Genomic DNA, 26,073 nt, shown 5'->3' on the forward strand with positions numbered 1-26,073 from the left:
CTACTTCCTGATATTCGGTAGCAATGGGCAGCTGCCAATACACATGACCTTGGGCATCCAACCAGGGGCCTCAGAATGCGCATCACCAACACCTCCATGAAGCATGTTAGCTTGTAGCCGCGAACCTGGACCAAGCTTGAGACACAGAAATGGAGCTATAGCAAACATGTTGCTGCCGGACCATTGGCAGTAGGGAATCATTGGCAGGTCCTATTCAAGCAGCAGAGGCTGCATCCAAACTGTGCCCCAAACTGTGCATCATCTGTGGGATTTCATACTCCAAATGGCTCCAGTATAGAAGATCCAAGCAGTCTGCAGAGAGACTGGAGAAGGTAGTCCACCAGAATATGCTCAGGCCTTGAGGCTTTTAGCCCAAGCCACCAAACAGAGTAGGGGGAGCAGATCTTAGTCCCAGTAGCCAAGAGGCAGGGCTAGAAGGAGTGACTGCGTTCCCATTAGTAGGGTGGCTCACGGGGGGGGATCCCCAGTGGAAGGACCCAACTCTTCTCCTGGCTCTGAGGCCGGGGAAAGTAGAATTAGATTGGGTGTCTTAGGGAAGAGGCTAGTGGTGCTGGAACAATTTTTATAGTGGGGGTGCTGAAGGCACGATGTATTTGGGTTGTTATTACTACTTCAAATACCCCTAGTTCCAGCATCTATGGAAGAGGCACCCAATCTGGCCCCATGGCAGGCGAGGAGCAGAACAGGGAGGTGGGAGTACTGCAATGCTCTCAGACATTCTCAAAGATTGAATGGGGGGTTCAGCCTCCTACCCAACTGATACAGTAATGCTGAGGGTGGCCAAGCCACGGGGCATGCCTCGGGACAGGTGTGTTTACATGATGACTGGTGTGGGACTGGGTAAAGAGCCCTTTTGCCTTCCTTTATCCCCTCTTTCCCCCTCCCTGCTACTCTACACAAACCTGTTTGGCTGAGTGCCATTCCAAAACAATGGTACTACAGACCACCTGGGAGGACTTAAATCAATGAGTTGATGGTGGGAGGATGGGGAGAAATAATCCAGGGAAGATTTGCAGAGAGAACAAAGAAAGAGGAGCAGCCAGCAGAAGCAGCAAGCCTGAGCTGAGGTAGAGACAGAGACTGAACTAGGGAGCTGCTTGGAGGATGGTCAGCACTGCTGCATTGGGGGACTGCAGTGGGGGACTCTTACAAACATAGCTTGGAGCTGACAGGTCAGCTGAGACCACACAGCAACACCCACCAGTTTGAGCTCACAAGGCATACCAGCACCAGAATGCAGAGAGGTTGGACTGCCCCGGGGTGGGGTGGGGGGGCAGTTGCATGGGCCTGGGGCAGAAAGTCTGTGTGTGTCTAGCCAGATATGGGGACGGGGCTCTGTGCTCTATCGAGGTGAGGAGGTCTGTTATCTCTAACTAGAGATCTTGCCTTGGGTTTACTCCTGGCTTTGCCTGGGTTAGATAAGTGTTGTTCTGTTATGCTCAAATAAATTTTTTACTCTCTAAGGTGTCACAAGTACTCCTTTTCTTTTTGCGAATACAGACTAACATGGCTGCTACTCTGAAACCTGTTGTTCTGTTGTTAAGCATGGTGCTTGATCCAGGCGTGAACTCTGACCCCTTAAGGGGCAGGGGATCGGTGTTTGTGCAGAGATGTGCGGCTGGGTCCTGCTTCCTCAACCCTGGGAATCCCTTACCTGACACTTTCCACATTCTTTTGACCAGTCTTTCACTATGACAGGAGAGACCAACTTAGCAAACTTCTCAAGTGGACAAGGAGACTCGCAGCCTGGTAGCCTGAGTGGATAAGGATCCGTCAAAGAGCCATTCCGATAGTGCATTTCAATGCTGTAGTGCCTGATTTACAGCGCCCGGAAGAAAAAGAAAGATTAGATCCTTATATCTAAGATTTCCTCAGAGATACAGCCCTCTGCAATTTACAGCCTTTGTTAATGGAAATTATTGTAGAACAAATTCTTCAGGAATAGAGACCTTGGCAAAGACATGCAAAGCTCAGTGCTCCTTAGAACAGTCATGTCACTGCTAACATCACAGGTCATGTCAGCAGGCCCTTTTGAAATCTTTAACTAAATTAAAACAGAACCAGACCCTATGTAAGGATGTCTGATTGTGATAAGCTCTAAGGGTTAGCTTGAAAACTATTGCCACCGTTTAGGGAAGCAGTCACATTTATCCATTCACTTAATGTTTGGGTTGTTACTAAACTTAAGTGTTCTCTCTCTCTCTCTCTCTCTCTCTCTCTTTCTCTCTCTCTCTCATATTTCAGTTAATTTTTTGGTTTTGAATGCATTTAATGCAACATTGTGAATAGGACTGCTCAGTAAAATTCATTTAAAATATAATTATGTTTCACGAGAATGCTTTTCTCTCAAAAATAATCTAAGGCATTAATGAATTGGTATCTGAAAGCAAAACACATTTGGTTGCTGCAAATGTGTCAAGATACTTGCCCACTGTTTTCTTGGTAGAGTTCAAAAAACTGGCAAGCACTGTACGGTGGCAGTTTTCCATTGAAAATATTGAGCGCCATCTGTAGGGCACCAATTGTGGTGTCATGCTATAAAAAAGAAAAATAATGCTCCCATGTAATACAGTAGTTGCTTTTCAGTGGGGTTTTGCTGCCCCTACCTCCAACAACCTTTTTTAGTCCTAGGAAGGGATAATAAAGTAAAACCCCAGTTGTGGTCTGTTTTTTATTTTTGAAAAACCTATTGCCCCCTTTGGCAAGAAAGCCCATGGCAGGTTGTTGAAGGAGGGAAGAAGGAATCCAGATCTTTCCCCAGAGTAAGTCTCTTGTTTGTATGTTTACTAAGCTTGTTTATATATCACTCTAAGTGTTGTATTTTAATCACTATACAGTGTCTTAAACTATAGATACTTTATAAATTGTAACAGATAAATAAATTGAGTTACACCAAGCATGAATTTGGTTACACTATGTTAAAATGAAAAATATAGATCTCATACAGCACCTTTGCACCATTTGTAGCTGGAATGTAATCTTTTTCTTTAACTCTAAAAAGTTGTTGCATCAAAATACATTGGTAACATTGCTTATAATTTTCTCCCTGCATTTGCTCCTAGTACAAGTCAAATAAAGCCCATTCTGTTGAATTCCCACTAGTAAACATATCACACCAACATTTAGGAAAAATAAAGTTACTCACTGCAGAAAAGATCTGCATTTTTCTCTTGTTTGATGGTTGAGTGGCGTTTTTGATGTTTTTTAGAATAGCATTCACCAGGACACCTTAAAGAAGATGGGGGAAGAGCAATGAGGGTGTTGATGAATAAAATCTATTCAGATGGAAGCCCAGACTCAGAGATCCTAGGTATTAAACAGAAAGATCTGTTCATGAATGTACAACAGTAATTCATTTTTAGTTCACATGGAATTCAGAGCTCGACAATGGATGTTACAGAAATGAAAAAAATATTTTGAATTCAGGATAGTTTGAGAAACAGGAGCATTAGAACCCAGGCTTGAATATGGCTGAGAATTAGGGTTACAATGCCTGCCCCTTTAGTTAGGCTGCGCTGCCTTCTCCTCAATGACATTTCGTTCTGATAACAGCTGCACGTCAGATAAATATTTCAACCATTCAGTTGCCATAACTTCTGACTGTTGCCTTTTCCCTCAAGACTTGGTTCCTGAGGCTTTTTAGCCTAGGGCCTTTTTGTGCTGTTGTCACAATACAAAAGTGTCCTAAAGCCAGCAGAACCAGCCAGTGGAGGAATCCTTCTAGGGGCACCTACACCATTCCCTTTCCTGCTCCCAGCACAGGGGCTTGGCCAGGGAGAAGGGATGTGGCTGAAGTATCCCTGCACTTTGTCGATCCCTGCCTGCTAGAATAGCCCTGCGGGCCAGCTGTTAGGCAGTGCAGTTTAGAGATGGCTTGAGGCTCTTCTAATTTACTCTATGGTTGGAACCAGTGTAGAACCAAACCCAAGAGGAGAGGGCTACCAAGGACTCTGAATCCCCTATCATCAGCTGTGCCTGGAGCTGCTTGGGGGCAGGTTTATATCTGGGCCTCAGTGAGGTCACTGTGAAGGTGTTTCCAAGGTTAACATTAAATCAGAGAAAAAAAATCAAAGCTCAATAAACAATTAGATTTAATACTGGAGAAAGAGAACCTAAACCTGGTCTAGTCTGCTGTCATTCATTTAAATACTAGTAAATAAACACAGCTATGGCATAGTTGGCATCGCAGAGACCTGGTAGGGTAATATGCATAACTGGGATATTGGTATAAAAGGGTACAGCTTGCTTAGGAAGGATAGGCAGGGAAAAAAGGAAAGAGGTATTGCCTTACATATTAAAAATGTATACACTTGGACTGAGGTTGAGATGCAAATAGGAGACAGACTTGTTGAAAGTCTCTGGGTAAGTATAAAAGTGGTAAAAACAAGGTGATGTCATGGTAGGGGTCTACTATAGACCACCTAACCAGGAAGAAGAGGTGAATGAGGCTTTTCTTAAACAACTAACAAAATCATCCAAAGCACAGGACTTGGTGGTGATGGGGGAATTCAATTACTCAGACATCTGTTGGGAAAATAACACAGCAGGGCACAGATTATCCAATAAGTTCTTGGAATGTATTGGAGACAATTTTTTATTTCAGAAGGCAGAGATTTGATTTTGACAAATAGAGAGGAACTGATTGAGAATTTGAAAGTGGAAGGCAGCTTGGGTGAAAGTGGTCATGAAATGATAAAAGAACAGGAGTACTTGTGGCAACTTAGAGACTAACCAATTTATTTGAGCATAAGCTTTTGTGGGCTACAGCCCACTTCATCATATGCTTATGCTCAAATAAATTTGATAGTCTCTAAGGTGCCACAAGTACTCCTATTCTTTTTGCGGATACAGACTAACACGGCTGCTACTCTGAAACATGAAATGGTAGAGTTCATGATTCTAAGGAATGGTAGGAGGGAGAACAGCAAAATAAAGACAATGGATTTCAAGAAGGCAGACTTTAGCAAACTCAGGGAGTTGGTAGGTAAGATCCCAAAGGGAAGCAAGTCTAAGGGGAAAAACAATTGAAGATAGTTGGCAGTTTTTCAAAGAGACATTATTAAGGGCTCCATAGCAAACTATCCCACTGTGTAGGAAAGATAGGAAGCATGACAAGAGACCACCCTGGCTTAACCAGGAGATCTTCAATGATCTAAAAATCAAAAAAGAGTCCTACAAAAAGTGAAAACTAGGTCAAATTACGAAGGATGAATATAAACAAATAACACAAGTATGTAGGGCGAAGTTAGAAAGGGCAAGGCACAAATGAGATCAAACTAGCTAGAGACATAAAGGGTAACAAGAAAACATTCTACAAATACATTAGAAGCAAGAGGAAGACCAAGGACAGGGTAGGCCCATTACTCAATGAAAGGGGAAAAATAATAGAAAAAGTGGAAATGGCAGAGGTGCTTAATGACTTCTTTGTTTTGGTTTTCACTAAGAAGGTTGGTGGTGACTAGTGAATACCAGTGAAAAATAAGGTAGGATCAGAAGAGGCTAAAATAGGGAAAGAACAAGTTAAAAATTAGACAATTTAGATATCTTCAAGTCACCAGGGCCTGATGAAATGCATCCTAGAATACTCAAGGAGCTGACTGAGGAGATATCTGAGCCATTAGCGATTATCTTTGAAAAGTGATGGAAGACGGGAGAGATTCCAGAAGACTGGAAAAGGGCAAATGTACTGCTAATCTATAAAAAGGGAAATAAAGAGAACCCGGGGAATTAAAGACCAATCAGCTTAACTTCTGTACCCCAAAAGATAATGGAGCAAATAATTAAGCAACCAATTTGCAAACATCTAGAAGATAACAAGGTGATAAACAACAGTCACCATGGATTTGTCAAGAACACATGGTGTCAAACCAATCTGATAGCTTTCTTTGACAGGGTAACAAGCCTTGTGGATAGGGAGGAAGTGGTAGATGTGGTATATCTTGACTTCAGTAAAGCTTTTGATACTGTCTTGCATGACCTGCTCATAAACAAACTAGGAAATACAACCTAGATGGAGTTACTATAAGGTGGGTGAAAAACTCATTGGAAAACCATTCCCAGAGAGTAATCATCAGTGGTTCACAGTCATGCTGGAAGGGCATAACGAGTGGGGTCCCACAGGGATCAGTTCTGGGTCCAGTTCTGTTCAATATCTTCATCAATGATTTAGATAATGGCATAGCGAGTACACTTATAATGTTTATGGACAATACCAAGTTGGGAGGGGTTGCAAGTACTTTGGAGAATAGGATTAAAATTCAAAATGATCTGGACAAACTGGAGAAATGGTCTGAAATAAATAGGATGAAATTCAATAAAGACAAATGCAAAGTGCTCCATTTAGGAAGGAACAATCAGTTGCACACATATAAAATGGGAAATGACTGCCTAGGAAGGAGTACTGCAGAAAAGGATCTGGGGGTCATAGTGGACCACAAGCTAAATATGAGTTAACAGTGTAATGCTGTTGCAAAAAAAGTGAACATCATTCTGGGATGTATTAGCAGGAGTCTTGTAAGCAAGACATGAGAAATAATTCTTCTGCTCTACTCTGCGCTGATTAGGCCTCACCTGGAGTATTGTGTCCAGTTCTGGGCACCACATTTCAGGAAAGATGTGGGCAAATTGGAGAAAGTCCAGAGAAGAGTGACAAAAATGATTAAAGGTCTAGAAAACATGACCTATGGAAGAAGATTGAAAAAATTGGGTTTGTTTAGTCTGGAAAAGAGAAGACTGAGAGGGACACAACAGTTTTCAAGTACGTAAAAGGTTGTTACAAGGAGGAGGGAGAAAAAATGTTTTTCTTAACCCCTGAGGATAGGAAAAGAAGCAATGGGCTTAAATTGCTGCAAGGGTGGTTTAGGTTGGACATTAGGAAAAACTTCCCAACTGTCAGGGTGGTTAAGCACTGGAATAAATTGTCTAGGGAGCTTGTGAACTCTCCATCATTGGGTATTTTTAAGAGCAGGTTAGACAAACACCCGTCTGGGATGGTCTAGATAATACTTAGTCCTGCCACGAGCAGAGGACTGGACAGATGACCTCTCAAGGTTCCTTCCAGTCCTATGAGTCTATGTCAGACTCAGGTCAGAATGACCTTGAATCTTCTCCTAGGAACTCTGAAACTTGAACTAGAATAACCAAAGACATTTCTACATTTAGGAAACATACATTTAGGATATCCCAGGGATCATGCAAATACCAGTGTTCAAAATACATTTTTAAATGTTTATTACTGTGTCCAGGTATATTTAGAAACACACTGTAGTGCCATTTCAACAAGGAGGTTTGCATGAGTAAGGAGACTGGATTTGTTGTATAGTATCACTCCTCCCTTTTCAGTGCTGTGCAATATTTTATTTACCTCCCTGTAGTCGTGATTTGTCTTTTGTTTTGTGTATCCCAAAGAGTGACTGTAAGGACAATGCTGCCAGCTCCTTCATCTTCTTCATTACATATTGGGAAGCCCATTCAGGAAGAGTATAATTGTGAATACTCTATAGTAAAAAAAGAAAGTGAACATTATTTTTTCTCTCATTCATTTTCTTTCCCCCCAGTCCACCCTTACACTGTTGCCTTTGGATTCTCCCAGTTCCTTTGTTGTGTGGCTTCATTTCCTGGTATCTCCCCCAGAACACCCTTTTAGGGAGGTTCCTCATCATGGAGGGGGCCCCAATGGAAATGTAATTCTTTCTCTTACTGCAGTTGCTTTCCTTCTTGGTTTCTGCTAGTGTGTAAGTTTGGAGAGGAAGATGCATGTCCTGCCTGGCCAACTCTGCCCCTTCTCTAACACTGGATCTGCAAGGCATAATCTAGCTCTTCGTGGGGAACTCTCATCTCCTGACTCCCAGTTCCCTATTCTAACCACTAGACAACGCTGCTACCTCTTATTTTCAACTTCCAGGTAAGTATTTCTATACTTATAAGGAGTTGTTCTAAAGAAAATACTTCACTTTTTCTATTAGCAAAAATCATTATGAGCTTCTCAGCATGCTTGAGTAACTACAGTAACACACTGGGTTGTACAGAAAGGGAAATAATATAAGGAGATGGATTTTGGTGTCCTGTTTTAAAGGGATGATAAATAACAGGGATGAATGAAGATTAGTTTTCTAAATTGTAAACTATGCTTTGAGAATATCCTTGTCTAATGCACTAAATTATGCTTCATTATCATTCACCATTCTTCAAACGGTGCTGAAAAGAAACCAAGCCCAGGGCAGAACAGAAGGTCAGTCATTACTGTGTTTAGTTGAAACCAAATTGCTGTGTTTAACTGATTCAGATCTTCAGGATTAGTCTTCCTCTTGCTTTCTCTTTTAAATACCTCACAAAGCAGAACATCGTATGTATTCCAGGCTTTGAACTTATTCAGTTGTTTGAGACTGTCCAAGTCATATCCTGTGTTAGCTGCCATAGTTTTTAAAACCCCCTGAAAGACAAAAACAAAAGGAAACACACATAATGAATGCCTCAATACACTCAGATACATGTTCATGTGGATTCATAGGCCCTGATCCTGCAAACTCTTACATGTGTGCTTAACTTTACACATGTGAATAGTCCTAATGAGGGTTTTTTGTTGTTGCAGTTCTCACTCATGGCCCCTAGATGCTACTGCTCTTTCAGTTTCTGTGACTGCCTTTTGCTCATCCTTGCTATTCTTCATTAGAAGGCTCCACTTGCTGACTTCTTCTCTCCCTGCCTTGAGTACTTTACCCCAAGGAGAGGGTGCAACCTCACTCTTCAAGTGAGCCTTCCAAAATGGGATCTCCCTTGGGGAAGTGGATAAAGAGAGAGAAGGCACTGGGGGAAGGGGAAGAGGAAGAGAGGAACAAGAGGAAAAAGGAAATGGAAACCCCAAGGCGGGAGGGAGGTGGAGAACCTACAGGATGGAATGGGAACAAAGCCCAGAGGAAGGGAAGAATTAAGGAAAGAAGGAAGAGAGAAAAACAAATTATATAGGCACAGGAAGAGGGAGATTGCCTGGAAGACTGGAAAAGGGCAACTTTGAGATGGGAGAGATGTCTCACAAAGACGCCAAAAAGGGAACCAGGTTTGCCAGCTGCCCCATGAAGATGGTGGTGAGGAGAGGAGACAAGACCTGCTATCTGCTTCCAGTTACTCTGATGAGGATACCAGACCAGCAGCCTTCTCTCTCCCACAGAAGACAACAGTTTGGGGAGCTGAGGCCTTTTAAGGGGGAGGATTGGTTGTGTATGAGCAGTTGAGCAGTTTGGTGGGGTTGGATAAGCATCCAAAGTTTAAGTTGCTTCTTGAAAACTGTAGGATTCTCCCATCACTGTTTAATATGTGTATTTTACAATATTGGTTCATGTATTTGCAGCTTGTGTCCTTGTGACAAAACATCATTACATATTGCTGTAAGGTTGCAATGTACGGGGCAAAGAATGTAGTGAATGTGGGAATTTCAATCCAGGAGGAGGATCAGCTCTTTGAAACAGCCTGAAATACTATTTCAGCTTTGGGGTTCTGGATAATTAAATGAATCACATGAGACACAATCTAAATGTCACCAGGATGTGTATGTACACTGTAGCTGGCAGCCAGGTGACCTCTGCACCTCTAGGACTGACTTTGGAAAAATCTTTCAAAACTGAGCAATCCTGCACCTTGCCTCTGGACTACCAGAATGGGAACCAGTTTGAGAGCCACAGTCCTAGACTACCAGTTCTATGAAAATTAAGCATAATTACTTTGGAGTAAAATGAACGTGAAATATGGAAGCCCCACTATATCCCTCACTCTTTGTGAATGATTTGTACCAATTTGACTTTATAAAAAAAAGTACCACAATGTACTTTTTGTGAGAGTTGTCTTTCCTTCTAACCGCGAAGTGTCTGAAACTGCCTGAGGTTATGCAAGGCTCTGCCTTCCTTCTCTTTTTGCAATAACCTATTTATGTACCATTTCCACATTTCCATTTGTGAAGCCCTGCTCATGGTAGGCCTGGTCTGTATGTCTCTCAGGCATGTGAAAAATCCAACCCCCCCAGAGACCTGGCTATACTGACCTAACTCTTGGTATAGACCAGCACAAGGTCGATGGAAGAATTCTTTCATCAACCTAGCGCTGGTCTATACCGGGGTTAGGTTGGTACAGCTAGACCCACTGGTATAGGTCTCATGGGGTGGGGGGCAGTCTTTGTCTCATCCATGAGAGATGTAACCATAACAAAGTCTAAAATAGGAATTTACCAGGCCTTACTGTGCACTTATACATGTAAAGGTTTCACAACAGGTTCTGCAGGGACCCTTGCTCTGTGCTCCTGCAGGGGGTGTAAGGGAACTCTAAGCCACTTTATGCTTATGTGTTCTCTACCTGAACCATGTGTAACAGCGTGGGAGAGGGAGTAGTGGCGGTCAGGCTGTTACTTCCCCTCCCATGCAGTTGGCTGTGGGAATGGGTGACGCTGGCCAGCACAGCAGCTGGTGAAGAGTGGGAAGTAAGCTGCACAAGGAAAAAGTCAGGCACAGCTTGTTTTCCCCCATAAAACAAGGAAGAAGCAGGAACTGACTAGTGACACTGAGGCAGCACAACTAGGCACTGCTTCAGCAGGCTACCCAATGTAGCAGTGGCTACTCCATAGACTGTGCTGTGTTGTTCAAGGCCTGTTCACCCTATTTACTTATTGCCTGCTACAGCCTCTGTAGCAGGAAAAGTTGAGGTGTATTTGGGTGAAGATGTGTGTCAAGGCCAAAGCAGAAACACTGCTCAACTTTGGGTGAGAGGATGCAAATAAATAGCATTATAATGAAACTTGCACAAGTGGAAATGCTTGAGTTGTTTTTACATTGGTTTTGCATTGCAATAGTCACATCCTGAGGTCTTTATTTCTCCTCAGCAATCGCATTTGTATGATTGGTTTTGTGCTACAATGTAGTGCAGAAAATTGCTGCTTCTGCAATATTTTCAGTCTCATTCAACTATTTATCACAAATTAAATATAACTCAAAATAGCCTGAGCTAGTTAGTGATACATTCATATCTAAAAATTAAAATTAAAATAAAACTCAAGTTAAAATATATATTTGAGACTTGTTCAGAGATCAAGTATATTAATATTTTTATAGTAATATTAGCCTGTCTTGTGGTAATTTTATTTTGAAGAGGCTGTTGTTCCTTGGGAGACAGTAACAGCATTTCAGTAAATGGAAACAATCCAATGTCACAATCCCTTAAGTTTAATTCTTTCCTTTTTGTTTTACCATATAGGGTTGCAACTTGTTTTGAAATTGCCATGATGCCTGGGTTTCATTCTGAAGTTCATCAAAACATGGACAGTTAGAAGTAGGAAAGTGGAGCATCTGAAATAAAAAAAAGTTAAACTTGTCATGTGGGCAGGAACTTTGAATGGGATCCATACAGGGACTTAGGTGTTGCAAAGCTGGGAATCACAGCGCCTAACTTTTAGGTGCCTAGAAAATAACAGGAACAACACTGGGATCCACAAAGCCTAAGAAAGGCATCTAAGCTCCCTACCCAGTGAAGGAGAGAGACAGACTCCTTAGACTGCGATCCACAAAAGCCAGCATGGCTAGGTGGGGAGCTGCCCAAGCTAGCCAATGGCAGATGCTGATGACAGGGACATGTGCTAAGCACTGCCCATCTTTCTGAGTTAGGTGCCTAAGTCCAGGCTGAAGGGAGGCATGTATCTTTGCTTAGCAATCCATGAATAGGAATCAGCCACATGGAGTCAGGCAGCTGAAGTGCCTAAGCCACTTCTTGAGGCATTGAGTGAGGCACCTGCCTTGCTCCACACACAACAGCCAGAGGAGGAGGTGGTGGGGGATACCACCTGATAGCTTTTTGCCTGGTGGTTAGAGCACTCACATGGGATCTGTGAGAGCCAGGTTTGACTCCCCCTTCTCTGCCAGAGAGGGAGAAAAGATATGATCAGGGGTCTCCCCCCTTTCAGGTACATTGTCCAGCCCCATAGTTATGGGATATTCTGATTTAGGGCTCCTTTAGTCTCTCCTGTGGAAGCTGTTGCACTATGGGTAAATAATGAAAGAGTGACTGGAGCACAGGGTCTGGACCTGGAGTTTCCCATCTCTTAGGTGGTGCCCTAATCACTGACCTACAGCTTCTCTCTCTCTCTCACTCTCGAGCCCAATTAGTATTCCATTGTGGATAAGTACTTAAACAGTCTGGAGTTTAAGCACCTAAATACCTTGGTGGATCTGGACCATTGTCACCATCTATCTAACCCAACTTAGCTTCATCCTCACTGTGGTGTCTAACCATTGTGGGTCAGATTCATGGACATGCTGCAGCTGCTTTGTGCCAATCCATTGCTGCAAGTTGTTCATATACTTGTGAATTTGGGCAGTGGAAGGTTTTGCGGGCATGTCCAGGAAGCTGTTAATCTAGCTGATCCCTGACTGTCAAAATGACCCTCTTAAGCTGCTGTGTATGTCTTAGAATTGTTTGAGAACTGGCCCAATTCCCAGAATCCACGGTATAAAGGCAGTTGAAACTACTTTTTTTCCCACTTCTCAACTCCTGAGTCACACCAAATACAGCCCAGCACTGGAAACTGCATATTAGACTGCTGAAAGTTTGATTTCTCAGTCCAAATCATGCTCTCCGATTCATTATAAAATATGGCATTTTTTCAGTGGAACCACAATAACATGGTACTTGTTTTGCCATTGAGTATTCTTGGGAATAAACAAGAGACAGAAGTGAACTGTGCTCCTAAATATTGAAAGGGTGCCTATGTAATAGCTTCATTACTGCTTAATACGCCATGTGTGAAATTCATCCCTATTCAGAGAATCTGCACAACTCATGCATCACTTAACTCCTGCTTAAGCCCAATTTAGACGGCTTACGTAGGACTTAAGTGTCACATGTCTTGTATTGGCCTTCTCTGATCTAATGTGAATTTTACTCCCGGAAAATTGGGCAGAATGCACCTCTAGTGCTTCCCCCTGTACGTGGGCCTTCCTTACTGAAGCAGATGCTAGCAGAGAGGAGTTAACACTTTAAATTGGAAATATTGCATGACTCCAGAGTGTGTGTTCTTCTGCAAGAGAGGCACACCTTGGAGGTTCAAGGCTAAGATGGAAGGATTTGGAATGTTGTTTTTATTGCATAATAACAAATACTCCTTATGCTGTATAGCTTAATTACCACCCTTTGGGTGTTATTACTTAAGCCACTCCCTTTGGTTTCATTAAGTAGTACACCCTGTCAGTTCTTAATGGATCACAAGAAAATAATCTGTGACCAGGTTAATTCCCCCATCTGGAAAAGTTGCAGACCTGACAGGGAAGAAAAGCGCTCATGCGAATGACCTTGCCTCCTCCCACAGCTCCCTTTCCTTTTAAAGTGGTGACTCAGAGGGTTTGGGGGTTTGGTTTGGATAAACATCTGACAGGTCTGATGCTGATCAAAACCGCTTTCAAGCCCTTCCCACCTGAAAACCTCCCTTCCTCTTGCTTCATTGGAGGACAGAGTGAAGGTTCAAGCTGAGTCACATTGTGTCTGATCCAGTTTGCTTGAAGCACCTCCCCCCCCAATCTCACTCTCAGGCTTTAGAATGACGTAATGCTCATGAACATCTCTGGAGTAGACAGGGATGGTGGCCTAATGACCATGACCAGTCCTCTGATGATCTTGATGACATGGTGTGTGGTGGTTTTATTATTCCTTGTTTCTGTTTCCTCAAAGCACTGGAGGTAGCTCAAGGAATGAAGCCCTTTCTGTCCCTGCTTTCCGCAGCTTTGGTTCTTGTTAAATCTTTGGCCTGCACAGTGCCTCATTGCAGCAGCAGCACCCCCTGGCGGACAGATCTGTACCTAAGTCAGTAAGAGTGAGTTGTTTATGCCATAGCTTCTGCCTGCCCTATCATTTCTTAGATACATTCACTTGGTTTGTATGCTTCTCAGGGTTGAGTCTGTCTTTCAATTATGGGTTTATACAGCACCTAGCACAATGGGGCTCCAATCTATGACTGAGGCTCCTGGGTGCTACTGCAGTATAAATTAGTAATAACCACAGAGAGATTGTTACAGTTTTGATGTAAACTTCTCTCCTTGGCTGACCTCAGGAGCAAACCTGTCAGGCAGGGAAGAATTCAAAGCAAATTTAAACTTGAAACCACCTTTAAGGTCTGTCTGTCTGAAAGAAAGAACCTGCTCCCATGAAAAGATTTTAATGGAACTTCCTCAGCTTCATTCCTGACAGGATAATGTAAGAGCTTCCCTGTGGAGGAGATGGTGATGAGGAATGCATTTCAGCTGTTCAGCCCCTGTATACTTTCATGCAACAGTTATGGCTGGGCCTGCATGACTCCATGTGGCACTTTTATAGCCTACCAGCTATGGAAGGTGTTTTCTGTTGGATTGAACATGTTGAGAGAAAAGTTATGTTCTCATCTCCTAATTTGTGTTCCTACTGAAAAATCTGATCAGAGGTGGAAAATTCCCAATTGGTACTCACATGGTCTTGTGATAGTGGCATAGTGTGAACCGGGATGGGTTGCCAAAGGATCTGGGGATTCCAGATCTGATTGGCCACTGGGGGGAAGAGTCCGGCAAGATATACCTGAGCGCTCATAATGGTTCGATCATAGTCTGTGCTTTGAATGAAAATCTGAAAGTAAAATGGCAAAAATATTTTTTCCTAATAATTAGCAACAATGATCCAAATTCCCATTCTATGCTTCCCTCTTTTCCTTTCTCCTGTTTTGCATAAATCACAAAAGGTGAAATTCACCCTTGTGCAGAGGGCTAGCAGTAGATTTGTGCACCACTTAAGTCACACTTAAGTCCTGTTTCTAGGAATCTACTTCATCAGTCTAAATGGAATTTCTCTAAGGCACCTTTCACCTTGGAATCTAAACATAGAAAAAATTATGAAGAAGCACTAAAATCTAGATTAAAAAAACATTTATCCATTCCTCTGAGATACAAACATGTATAGGCATAGGAGCTGGAACTAGGGATGCAGGGGTACTGCAGCATCCCCTGACTTGAAGTGGTTTCTATTATATACAGGGTTTACAGTTTGGTTCAGAACCCACACTATAAAAATTGTTCCAGCACCTCTGTGTATAGGTTTGTATGTTTAAGGTGTGTTTTAAATTACTCCTGTGTGCCATTTCTGGGGCAAGGTTGACAGTTTACACATGGTGTTAGCTGTGGCTGCCTTCATTCCCTTGCCCATCATAGTTCACAGTATACCCTATTACTTCCATTATATATATTTTTCTCGATACAAATTTTCTCAGATAACAGGACCCTGATTAGGATATCATCTGAGTATCTGCCTTTTCAGCCGTGCTTATAGGATTTCTCATCTTCAGCCTTATCCATTAGCTCAGAGGGGGAGGATTTTAGGGAAATGTGGGACTGTTATGCAGTTTCCCTCCCTCTCATGACTTTCTGAAATTCTGTTAACCCTTTATATGATATGCTGTATGGCCAGAATTTTCAAATTTAGGTGCTTAACATTAGGCTCCTTAATTTATATTTATGCAGCTAATTAAGTGGCCTGATTTTCAAAAATGCTGAAATTTTGTTAAGCTTATCTCTTGCTTTAATGGGTTGGGTTGAGTTTTTTTGACCCAGAAGTACAAGTTTCACAGTCCAATGGTGCAAGAGAAATTTCCTTCACACAAATTCTGATGCTTACCTCATGCTGGTTGTATGTGGCATTCAGGAAGTTTGAGTATCTTTTCCGCATATACTGCCCAAGCTCATATTGCTGCTGCATTCCAATCTGTGTGGACAGCAGTACAGGTGAGTGTCAGTTTAAGGTGGTTGTGAAACTTTAATACAGCTTTCCTTTCCACTCTTCCTTCTGTCTTCAGTGAATTTTTCAAGTGATTAAATCATTAACCATTTTTATGCCATATTGTTTGCTTTGTGCATGTTTACATCTTGTTTTTCAACGGGAAAGTTCACTTATATCCATAAACTAGTCTCAGTATACTAGGACACTATACTTTCTAAGATATTGAGGGTGTTAAGTCATAGTTCATGTCCTGCTTGGGGAGATGGATTCTACTCACACTTAGATTCTACTCTCATTTAGAGCTTTCACACTGATGTAACTCCACTGACTTCAGCAAAGTTATTCCTGATTTACAGTGGGGTGTGTGAGGAGAGTCATGCCCATTAAGTTGAGTGATCAGTTAGTGCCAAATGAGTATGTTTGTTTATGTGATCCAAATACTTATGAAGAAAATGATTGACTTATTCATAGCAACTCATTGTTACTAAATTATTGATCTGACGCTTGAGTTTGTAGATTGATTCTCATCCCTTTAATTACATTCTGCCATCTAGTGTTTGGTTTAACTGCGGCTGCTAACATGTCTTTGAGTGGTATTTTATCTGTTCTATTAGATCTCTCCAAGGCTGTGGGTAGGATCCCTTAACTTTTAGCAGCCAAAAAAGCACTTTTATTGAACTGGAATCTCAGATATCCACAAAAAAATTTCACATAAATAAAGAATAAAGAATAATGAATGGAACATTTAAAAATTATTAATAAAAATAAATTAGAGCAGCTTTCTACAAGCTAAGACAAACGTTTGTTCTTATTTTAAATGGATTACCAACACAAATACAGGTCTAACTAGCATGCTTATGTATTTATTTTTTTTAAATTTAAATGGCCTCTTATCTTAATTCAGCTACCTCATCAGGAAGGTGTGCAATATCTTCCCCCTGGGGCTGAGAGTCACATCTCTACCTATAAAGAGCCAGATGGAATTTAACACCTACTGGTGAAATATCACCGCACTAAAGGTTTAATTTATGAATTACACCTACCTGGTTAGTTGCTAATATTTTTCAATCACAGATCAGACACCTGCATAATTTTTATTGCATTAATGTTCTCATTTCTGTGAAAAGCCAACAGACCTTGGTAAGCTGTCCAAATCCCTGTGGCCATTCGCTTTCTTTGTGTAGACCAGTTGGAAAGTTTTGAATTGGACTTCGGTCACCATGTCGAAAAATCTAGTGAGATGAAGCAAAGACTAAATTAATTCCCTTTGGGTTTCCTTTTTACTTGTCTGGAAGACTAGCATATCATTTTAGTCCTAGCACCTCTTGGGCAATCCAAAGAACTGGAGAGTCTGCAGAAACACAGATCAACGCATCAAGTCGGATTGAAGTATATATTAAGATATTGGGGTATCATTCTGATGCCCACTGAACTGTGAATGGGAACAGTCTGATGATTTTTCCCACATAGGACATAAAAGTATATTGGCCAAAATTTTGAACCTGAATGCCAGAGGTAGGCGTCCTAAGTCATATTTGGGCACCTAAACAAGTGGCCTGATTGACTTGTGAATGCTCACCTCTGAAAACCAGACCACTGATTCAGGGGCCTAAATATGGATTTAGGTTCTTAGCTTTGACACCCAAGTTTGAAAGAGTTGGCCATTGATTTGTTAGTAACATAATTTAGAATATTATTTTCATGTATTGCAATTGAAGTCTAATTCTGTGGTACTTCCTTTCCATTTTCACAGTCATTCCAATGTGGTCACATTATATAAAAAAATATCACTACCTTAGTAAATATCTACTCACTGCTATTCCCCCCTCCTCCTGCCCCCCACACACATACACACTCTTGCATAAAGGCAAGGCATAATCTGGCTCCATTGGATCCAGATCCTAAAATATGTTATCTCAATGTTACCTCTGTTTTGGTCACCTCAGATGATGGGACTGTTCTTAAAAGTTTGAATTCAATAATTTGTTTCCATTAACCCTGAATACAGGGAGTATTGAATTTTTTGTCCTTTACATATGTCTGAAATGACTGGTGTGCCATGTAAATCTGATTGATTTAAGAAGGTACCCACCTGGATTTTGGGTGGACTTGGAGTGAAATCCTGGCTATTTGAAGTCATTGGGAGTTTTGCTATTAACTTCAATGGGACCAGAATTTTACCGTGAGAGTTTGGTCTGTCTGATAAGCAGAACACATGAACTACTGTGCATGCAAGTGGTGACATGAGTCATACATCAGAGGGCATATATGATTGCTTTTGTGGTCCTTTTATTCCAGTGTACAAAGAAAATGCCAGCCCTACATATTCTGTTTAAATAGTCTGAATAACTGAATTTCGCTCATCATGTAGGGTCACAAAAATGCCCTCTCACCCCAACCCCCCCATTTTATCCTGTACCCCATTTAAAATAATTTCAGACTCATTCCCTGACTTTGCCTTTGCAGTACTATGACTGAATGCCTCTTTGAGAATAAATGCATCACACTTCCACAATGCAATTTGATTTTGCAAACAGCTTCATTGTAAATAATACTTTCCACTGCGAGTGCACCTTTCATCCCAGAAGCTCACACAAATTTACAAATATTAATTAAGTCCCCCAGTACCTGCTGTGAGGTGTATTATTATTATTTATATTCACTTTACAGATGGTAAACTAAAGCAAGCAGTTTTAATCACTCCCCTAAAAGTGCCAGTTACCATGCCCACACTTCCTGGTAGCCCTCTGTACCAATATGCACAAACAGCAGGTGGTAAGGTGAGTGTTAAAAATAAAGAAAAGCTGCCAGTCCTTTAAGGTGAATGTAACTGTATTTTTACCAATTCAGAGTTCATCTTGCTAGAGTAGATGTCCCGACTAACACCTAAAGCAGCATAAGAAAGCTTTCTGTAAGGTACTAATGTTATTAACAAATGTTGCAGAAGAAACACAGAACCCTAAATTCCTGAACTCAGGTGTTGGGATATAAGCAAAGGAGAATCTGATTTTCAATATAATGTTTCATATTTATATGTCATTTTTAATTCCACACATTTTTTGTTACTGATTTAAAATCTTAAAACAGTGTTTTTAATTCCTTCTCAGGGCATCTCTAATGACGAGATAATTAAGTAAAGAGCTGTGTTCCCTGATGATTGAATCAAGTGGACAGGGTGGGAGGGAATGAGGGACCTGCTGGGGGGATGGGGAAGAAAAGTCACTTGTTTCTTTGGCCACATTTTTGTCATGTTGACATACCACAAGTCTCTTGTGGGATTAATTTGCTCTTTTGGAGAAGCTGATGCCTTTGCTAAGAATGAAGATTACATTCCCAATTAAAAGTCAACTATGTAATTTGCATGCGCCCACAATATAACTTCATAGCAAGATACTTGTTTCTAATTTTAAGTACATGGAAGTTGCCCAGACCAACTCCCATTAAAGTCAGTAGAAAGATTTCTGTAGACTTCAATGATTGTTGGCTCGAGCCCTTGATACAGAAGCATGCCTTATTTGTTAACTAGTAGAAAGTCACTAAAATCATGGTAGATTTGTAATAGTAGCACTCAGCATCCTGTACTCTGTATGCAATATAACTTCTTGCATACTCTTCAGTTCCAATTCTCTCATTCAAGAGCATTTATCATGCTGAGTAAAACAGCATTGTAGCTCTGTCTGGGTGGATAAAGAGTGGGAATGTGCATGGGAATTTTTTTTAAGATGAAAACATATAAACCAGCATCCTTTCTGTTTGGTATAGATTAAAGAAACCTTTTTCAGAAGAGGAGGGATTTGCCCTCTTCTGAAAAGTGCCATGGCTTCTTTAAGTTCACACAAAGCAGAAAAGACCTTGGTTTGTATGTCTTCATCCAAATATCACTGCATAGCATAAACTTTATGAAACTCCATTTCTCTGTATTGGAAGGGTGAAGAGCTGAATAAAGATTACTGAGGCCTAAGCCCATATTTCTAGGAAATACATGTGACTGAGCTTCCCAAGCATCTGAGGTCTGCTTGAGTTCAAGCCCCAAATGTGGTGTGCTACTTTTGAAACTTACTCTGGTCAGGCTGGGAGAGGGGATTGAAGATGAGATCTTTCGCACTAAAGGCATGAATTGCTATTGGTGGATCTAAAGGACTAACCACCCTAAGTAGGCCGCTATAACAAACTCATAAACCTCAAATGTGGTCCAGCACCCTCAACTGTGGTCCAAGATCCAAGTGCTCCTTGTGCTATAAATGTGTATTTCAAAGTTGACACTTAGACCTTTTACCTCTTGTTAAAATGGAGCTATTACTTCCAGTTAAATTTAAAGTACACCCATGTTGTAGCAACTTGGAGCTTTCCTAGTTTCACCTGGCAGTTCAGTAGAGAATGGCAGGATGAAAGGGGAAAAAAGAGAGAAGGGATTGTGTGATGGCAAGAGTAGATTTTTGTACTGGTGACACTGGGAAATAGAAAAAGACAGAGCAGGGAGGAGATACGGAGATGGGACAAAATGAGAGCAGTTTCCCTTGATACATGTGTTCACTTCAGCATCATTAATTCAAATATTTTACTCAATCAGTCCTCAGGGAGGGAGGTAATGTTTTATAAAAGCATACATCAATGTTGTTTCATTTGTGTCATATGCTATGTTCATTGACTGCATAGGGGTTCATTGTGGTTTTGTTTTCATCCAGTTTCAGTTTGATGCCTTTATACAACTCAGAATTTGGTTAAAAGAAAAGGAGTACTTGTGGCACCTTAGAGACTAACAAATTTATTTGAGCATAAGCTTTCATGAGCTACAGCTCACTTCATCGGATGGGCTTCTGAGCTTTGCAGATATTGGGGAGAGTGGGAAAGAGATTTTCAAAGGCACAAATGGCAGTTAGGCATCTAATATCCATTGGAAGTCCGTGGATGTTAAGTGCCTAACTGGCATTTATGCCTTTGGACATCTCCCCCATGGTTTAGACTAGAAACCCCAATGTCCTCTCCTGATCTTGGGGTCACGGTGAGTTACTCCAGTCATCTCTGAATTATGTTTTCTTGAGTTTCAAACAGGTTGAACTTACAATGTGTCTGTAACATCATCCAGAACATATTACCAATCAAGAAGTTTCTGGCAATTAAGATAGCCCATGTCACAACAGAGGAGGAGGTTGAGTATATAGGTTTAACAAAAACAAATTGCCTCCCAATACTGGAGTGTTTGAACAATATTTATAGGCAGGGTTTCCTTCCCTTTTGTCCTTTTCCTATCTCTTCCTTGCCTGATTTTTCCTTATCTTGTTTCCATCTCTCCAAAACCCTACATTTGAATGACTCCCCCAAGTTTGTAGAAGTTTGAATCTGAACTTCACAGCTGGGATCCATCTCTCCTTGCATACCTCAGAGCAGAGAAAAGGGCAAGTGTGGGCAGGGGAGGACTTGTGAATCATATGGAGTCATTATGTAGCCACCACCTGCTCCTGTGCACCAGTTAGGTGGCAGAACCATAATGCACAAAAAAGAGGACAAGGGGAAATTGAGTGGGTGGGGAACGTCTGGTATTGTCCATTGGAAAACATAGTAAATTATGCTGAAATATGTGGCTCTGGGTAATTATGACCCCTGATGCTCACTCTGTGCCATACTAACCCCAACGGAGAGATCATAGAGAGAGTGGGGAGGCAAAAGCAGCATGCAATGAAACCAGCCATGCTACCAGTGCCGGGAAATCCACAGAGGCTGGGAAGCTGAGCAGGTTTGCTCAAGGTTCCAAAGTGTTTGGACTATCATTATTCCTGGGTTCTTTGCCTGTGTGCCACACCCCTCTGCCTCTTCTCCAATGCTGCCTATCCTGTGTTACAACAGGGAGGATGTGGTGCAACTGCAGCTTTTCAGAAATGACTCACCTTTTGGGCGAGTGACTTCTTTCCTATATCCATGGGTGGGGAATATGTGTCTCTAGGAGTCTGTGATTTATAGACGCAATGTCTTAGAAGTTCATTTCTACCTAATGGGATTCTGCTAGATATTTCCCATTTTTTCTACCAGATTGCATTTGACATTCAGCACCAGGGCCGTGCACAACAGCTCCAGTGGAGGTTAAAGTTTACATGTCAGAAGGAAAGTCAAAATAGCATTTTGATAAAATGGCTTAAATTATTCCTGTTCAGACAAAAGAACTAGTGGTCTGTAAAACACAAAGTGCAGAGTCAGCGCAAAGGTGAAAGTCAGCTGGAGAAAGCTTGGCAGCTTTTCAGAATGTGGCAAAGTCCTGAAAGTAAGAAAGGGAAACATTTGTCTTGTTTACTGCTGCAGGTGTGCTTTATGCTGTGACTTGCTGCTAGGAGGGAAAAGTACAGTAATAAGAAAAAGAAAGGGGTGAAAATGGTTTCCATTTTGGCACATCATTTCAGTATATTGTTCAAACTCAAATTAGCAAGTCCAGGAGACAACACCTAAAAGGTAAGAATTCAACCCAGTGAAGCTGTGCCAGGGAAGGGGAAATATACTCTGATAGTAAGACCAGATCTATAGGAATTGTATAGCTGATTGCTAAACCGGCTAAAGTGTAACTGGAATACTAGAATAATTTAGCCTTCTAGAGGGCCCGATCAATACGTTTCAGAACCACTGCTTTAGAGAGTTCCAGTCTCCAGATGATGCCACCTGCCTGATGCCACCTGAAAAGGAGGACAATTTACATGAAAATTCTCTGGAATAGCAATTATTGTAAGTAAGGAAATAAATAAAATGGTATATGCTATCCTAGAAATAAATGGAATACTATGTTCTTTTTTAGTGGGTGGCAGAAAGTGAATGGAACAGAGGTAAAGAGGTGGTTCTTAGATATTAAGGACTTGATTCTCCAAGAAAGTGAGCACCTCCTATGAACGGCTCTGCAGAACTCTCAATTAATAAATTGGGTCAGGACATCAATTTGTAGAACATAGTTACACCTATTCAGCTCAAGCTTAAGTTGCTTTAGAGCAGTGGTTCTCAAACTATGCGGCAGGCCTCCCAAGGCGTGAGCGTGTGTCAAGGGAGCTGTAGCCTTTTTGGGGGGGCAGGTGGGAAAGAGCTCTGGCTGTCAGTCACGAGTGGCTGGGGCTCATGCAGAAGGGCCATGCACATCTGGGAGGTGGGGATAAAGGGGACAGCCGGAGTCCTGGCAGCCTGGGGCTGACAGCTGGAGCCCCAGCCTTCTTCTTCCCCCACCCCGCCTCAATCCCTCACCGGAGGCAGCCTGTCTTGGGCTTTCATTCCCCCCCCGCAATCCATCACATGGAAGCGGTGGGGCTCCAGCTGTCGGGGTAGCAGCAGCAACGCAAAAGTAAGGGTGGAAATGGGACTCTAAGTCTGCTGTGAAAAGTGATATTGACAAATATCACTTTTCGCATTGCTACCCAGTGGCATTGGAACAGTTTTCAGAGTGGGAGTGCTGACCTGCACCTCCCCTTAACCCTCTCCATGCTCCTCGGTGGCCCCTACAGCTGAGGCTGGGAGCAGGGCCGTGGCTTCGGGAGGGGGGACACTGAGAGAGGTAAGGGGGCCGAGACTGTGGCCACAGCTTGGGGTGGGTGCGGAGGTTGGAGCCAGGAGAGGAGCCCTGGGTACGAGGCCAGAAGCAAAGCCCTGGACACAAGGCTAGCTGCCAGGACCCCCATACGCAAAACCTAGGGGTGCTGCAGCACCCCCCACACCTCTACTTCCCACACCTATGTTGCCACCCTTCTGTGTTGCTGCGGGTGTGCACTGTCTTCACAGCTAGATGTCTGGCCTTCAGAGCTGGGGCGGGGGTGGGAGAAAGAGAGCAGGGATATAAATGACTACAGACACAAAGAAGGGGGCCCGCTCAATACGTTTCAGAACCACTGCTTTAGAGAGTTCCAGTCTCCAGATGATGCCACCTGCCTGATGCCACCTGTGCATTCAGTGCTTTTTCACTCACTTTAATACTCTTAAGATATTCCTATATACATGCACTAATGAATGGGACAGACTTTGAACATGTTGCTGAAAACAGAACTTGGGTCTCTTCTTTGCCTGGTACCTGATCCAATTCCCTTTGACATTCCCATGAAGTCAACGGGAGTAGGATAAGGCATTTTGACCCACAAGCCAAATGGTACTCCTACTAATGTCAGCCAACAGAGACATAAGAAATATCACAGATTTTCTTTCTTTGGCACAGACAGTAGAGTAGGGACACAATAGGTAATACTGTTTTCTCTACAAGGATCAGTAAGTACTCATTGGGAACTGTGGAAGGTACAAAAAAGTTTGGATAACAGCGTTCCTTGCTACAAACAATAAATTTCACTGCCGAAGGTTCTATATTGGAAGCAACACTTTAAACTGAATCTTCTTAATCATTGTCACTCGTATATAAAAAAAAAGATATAAAGGGCCAGCTTCAAAACATACTTCTGAAATTCCAGATCGATTGGGGGAAAGCCTCCCCAAATCTGTTAAGGGGAAATTGATGCTATACTGTCATTCTTTTGACTTTAAAATCAGAAATGGACCATGAAAAATTGTTGCAGCCAGTTTCCAAATTCATCCTAGTTAATGCAGCATGTACATCACAACACTAAATAAATGAGGCTTCGTATGCCTCTGCACACTGCTAGGCCAATTCAGCTGTCATAAGAAATAAAATATCGGCATTTCTAGCATGCCTTCCATTTGAAGATCTCAGAGAACTTTAAAAACATGAATAAATTTACCTTTGAAACACCTATGAGGTAGGTAAGTATCCTCAATTCTACAGACGGGGAAACGGAGACACACAGAAATTGACATGGGCACACAAAGGCTGGGAGGGACAGACAAGGATAGAATCCCAATCTCTTGAATGCCATTCATGTGCTTTAACCACACATCTTGGGGTTCTTTTATCTTGTAAAAAAAACTTTACAATTTGACTTATTTTATCTTCATTAAGATGAGACTTTAAGGTTTGATTATCCGCTGTACAAAGAAATGCCTACAATATTTCTTTCCTTGTGGAATCTGTACAAAGAGGGGTTGAAAACTTACATTTTTATCAATTCAAGGAACACCACATTAAAATTATTACCAGCAATTAAATGATGAGGCCATCTACTTACGGCAACCACATATTTCAGCGTTCTTTCTGCAGCAGTTTGGTGAAGCAGAATAATGAAAAGACTAAAAGCGAAGCAAAAACTCCTGGACCTGCATGGAAGCCGTGTCGTTACCATCCTGGCAGCAGCTGAAAAAGCTTTGTAGCTATAGTAGGTCTTCAGGTTTATCAACCTGAAGTGAAGCTGTACTTTCAAAAGGACAAAAGGGGTGGATCTGCTTCTTGTGCATTTCAAATGCAGGAGAAACTTGGAGGTGATGATGTAACACATCTAACCTGTTAAATCATTTTCTTTCCAGGTTGCTGTTTACATTCTTTTTAACCTAATTCAGTGTTGCTAACTCTCATGATTTTTGTGATGAGTATCACAATAATTATTGTTTTCCTTACAGCCCCAGCTTCTGGAGTCAAGTGATTATGTGATGATTTCAGCTTTCATTCTTAAAGAAAAAGTAAGTTTCTAGCCCTCATGGCTGTGGAGAAAGCTTCAAAGTGTGATCCCAGTGCACCCTAAAGGCTCCAAAAGCAGAAGGCAAATAAAAAGAATGCCAAATCTATTATTTTTACATACTCTCATGATTTTAAGGCCAATCTCATTATTTTTGTAGAGCCTGACTCATGATTTTTGAACATTTTGGGTTGGCAATACTGTGGTTTTGTTTTTTTCCCATATGATTTTGGTGGGGGGGTTTTAAAAATAAGGGGGTCATCATTCCATAAATAACCAGATTTGCAGATTTTTGCATCTCTGCTTTGTCTATATTTTTCAGTTTTTGGACACTTTGCCGGAGGCAGTACGGCTTGGAGGAAAAAGCGCTGAACTAGGAGAAGGGCAATCCTTAGTTTCCCTTTCCTCACTCCCAGTCACCTCTCCTCCCACTTCACCAGTATTTTAAGCCCTTCTTCCATTCCCCCACCATTCTCCTCCTACTCTCTAACTCAACTTCCCATGACCAGGTCAAACTACTTTTTAAAAATAATATAAACAAAAACTAAAATATACTAAAACTACCCTGCTCCCAACAACTGTAATATAACCTCCTAGATGCATGTGTAGCTCTCTGAGCAACAGTACAGTAGAACCTCAGAGTTACCAATACCAGTACTTTGGAATGGTCCAAAGTCACTCCCAAACATGTTTTGGTGTCCTCCATTGAGCTCCTGCAGTAGTGATCTCAGGACTGGGTACAAAGCACCCCTTA

At 41.9% G+C, this 26,073-nt stretch overlaps 1 protein-coding gene across 1 annotated transcript; it reads right to left on the minus strand.

The window, feature by feature from the left end:
• On the minus strand, positions 1-24,989 carry ACP3 (acid phosphatase 3). The gene is made up of 11 exons (XM_038389095.1): positions 24,876-24,989; positions 16,923-17,018; positions 15,685-15,771; positions 14,491-14,643; positions 11,250-11,348; positions 8,348-8,452; positions 7,385-7,517; positions 3,167-3,249; positions 2,450-2,556; positions 1,676-1,835; positions 1-135 (listed from the first exon to the last, which is right to left on the minus strand). Exons 1-11 carry the CDS (start codon positions 24,987-24,989, stop codon positions 1-3), a joined length of 1,272 nt encoding a protein of 423 aa, XP_038245023.1.
• Positions 24,990-26,073: the final 1,084 nt, after the last annotated feature.

Source organism: Dermochelys coriacea, chromosome 2 (genome assembly GCF_009764565.3).
Source record: "Dermochelys coriacea isolate rDerCor1 chromosome 2, rDerCor1.pri.v4, whole genome shotgun sequence".
In the NCBI taxonomy this organism is placed as follows: domain Eukaryota; kingdom Metazoa; phylum Chordata; order Testudines; family Dermochelyidae; genus Dermochelys; species Dermochelys coriacea.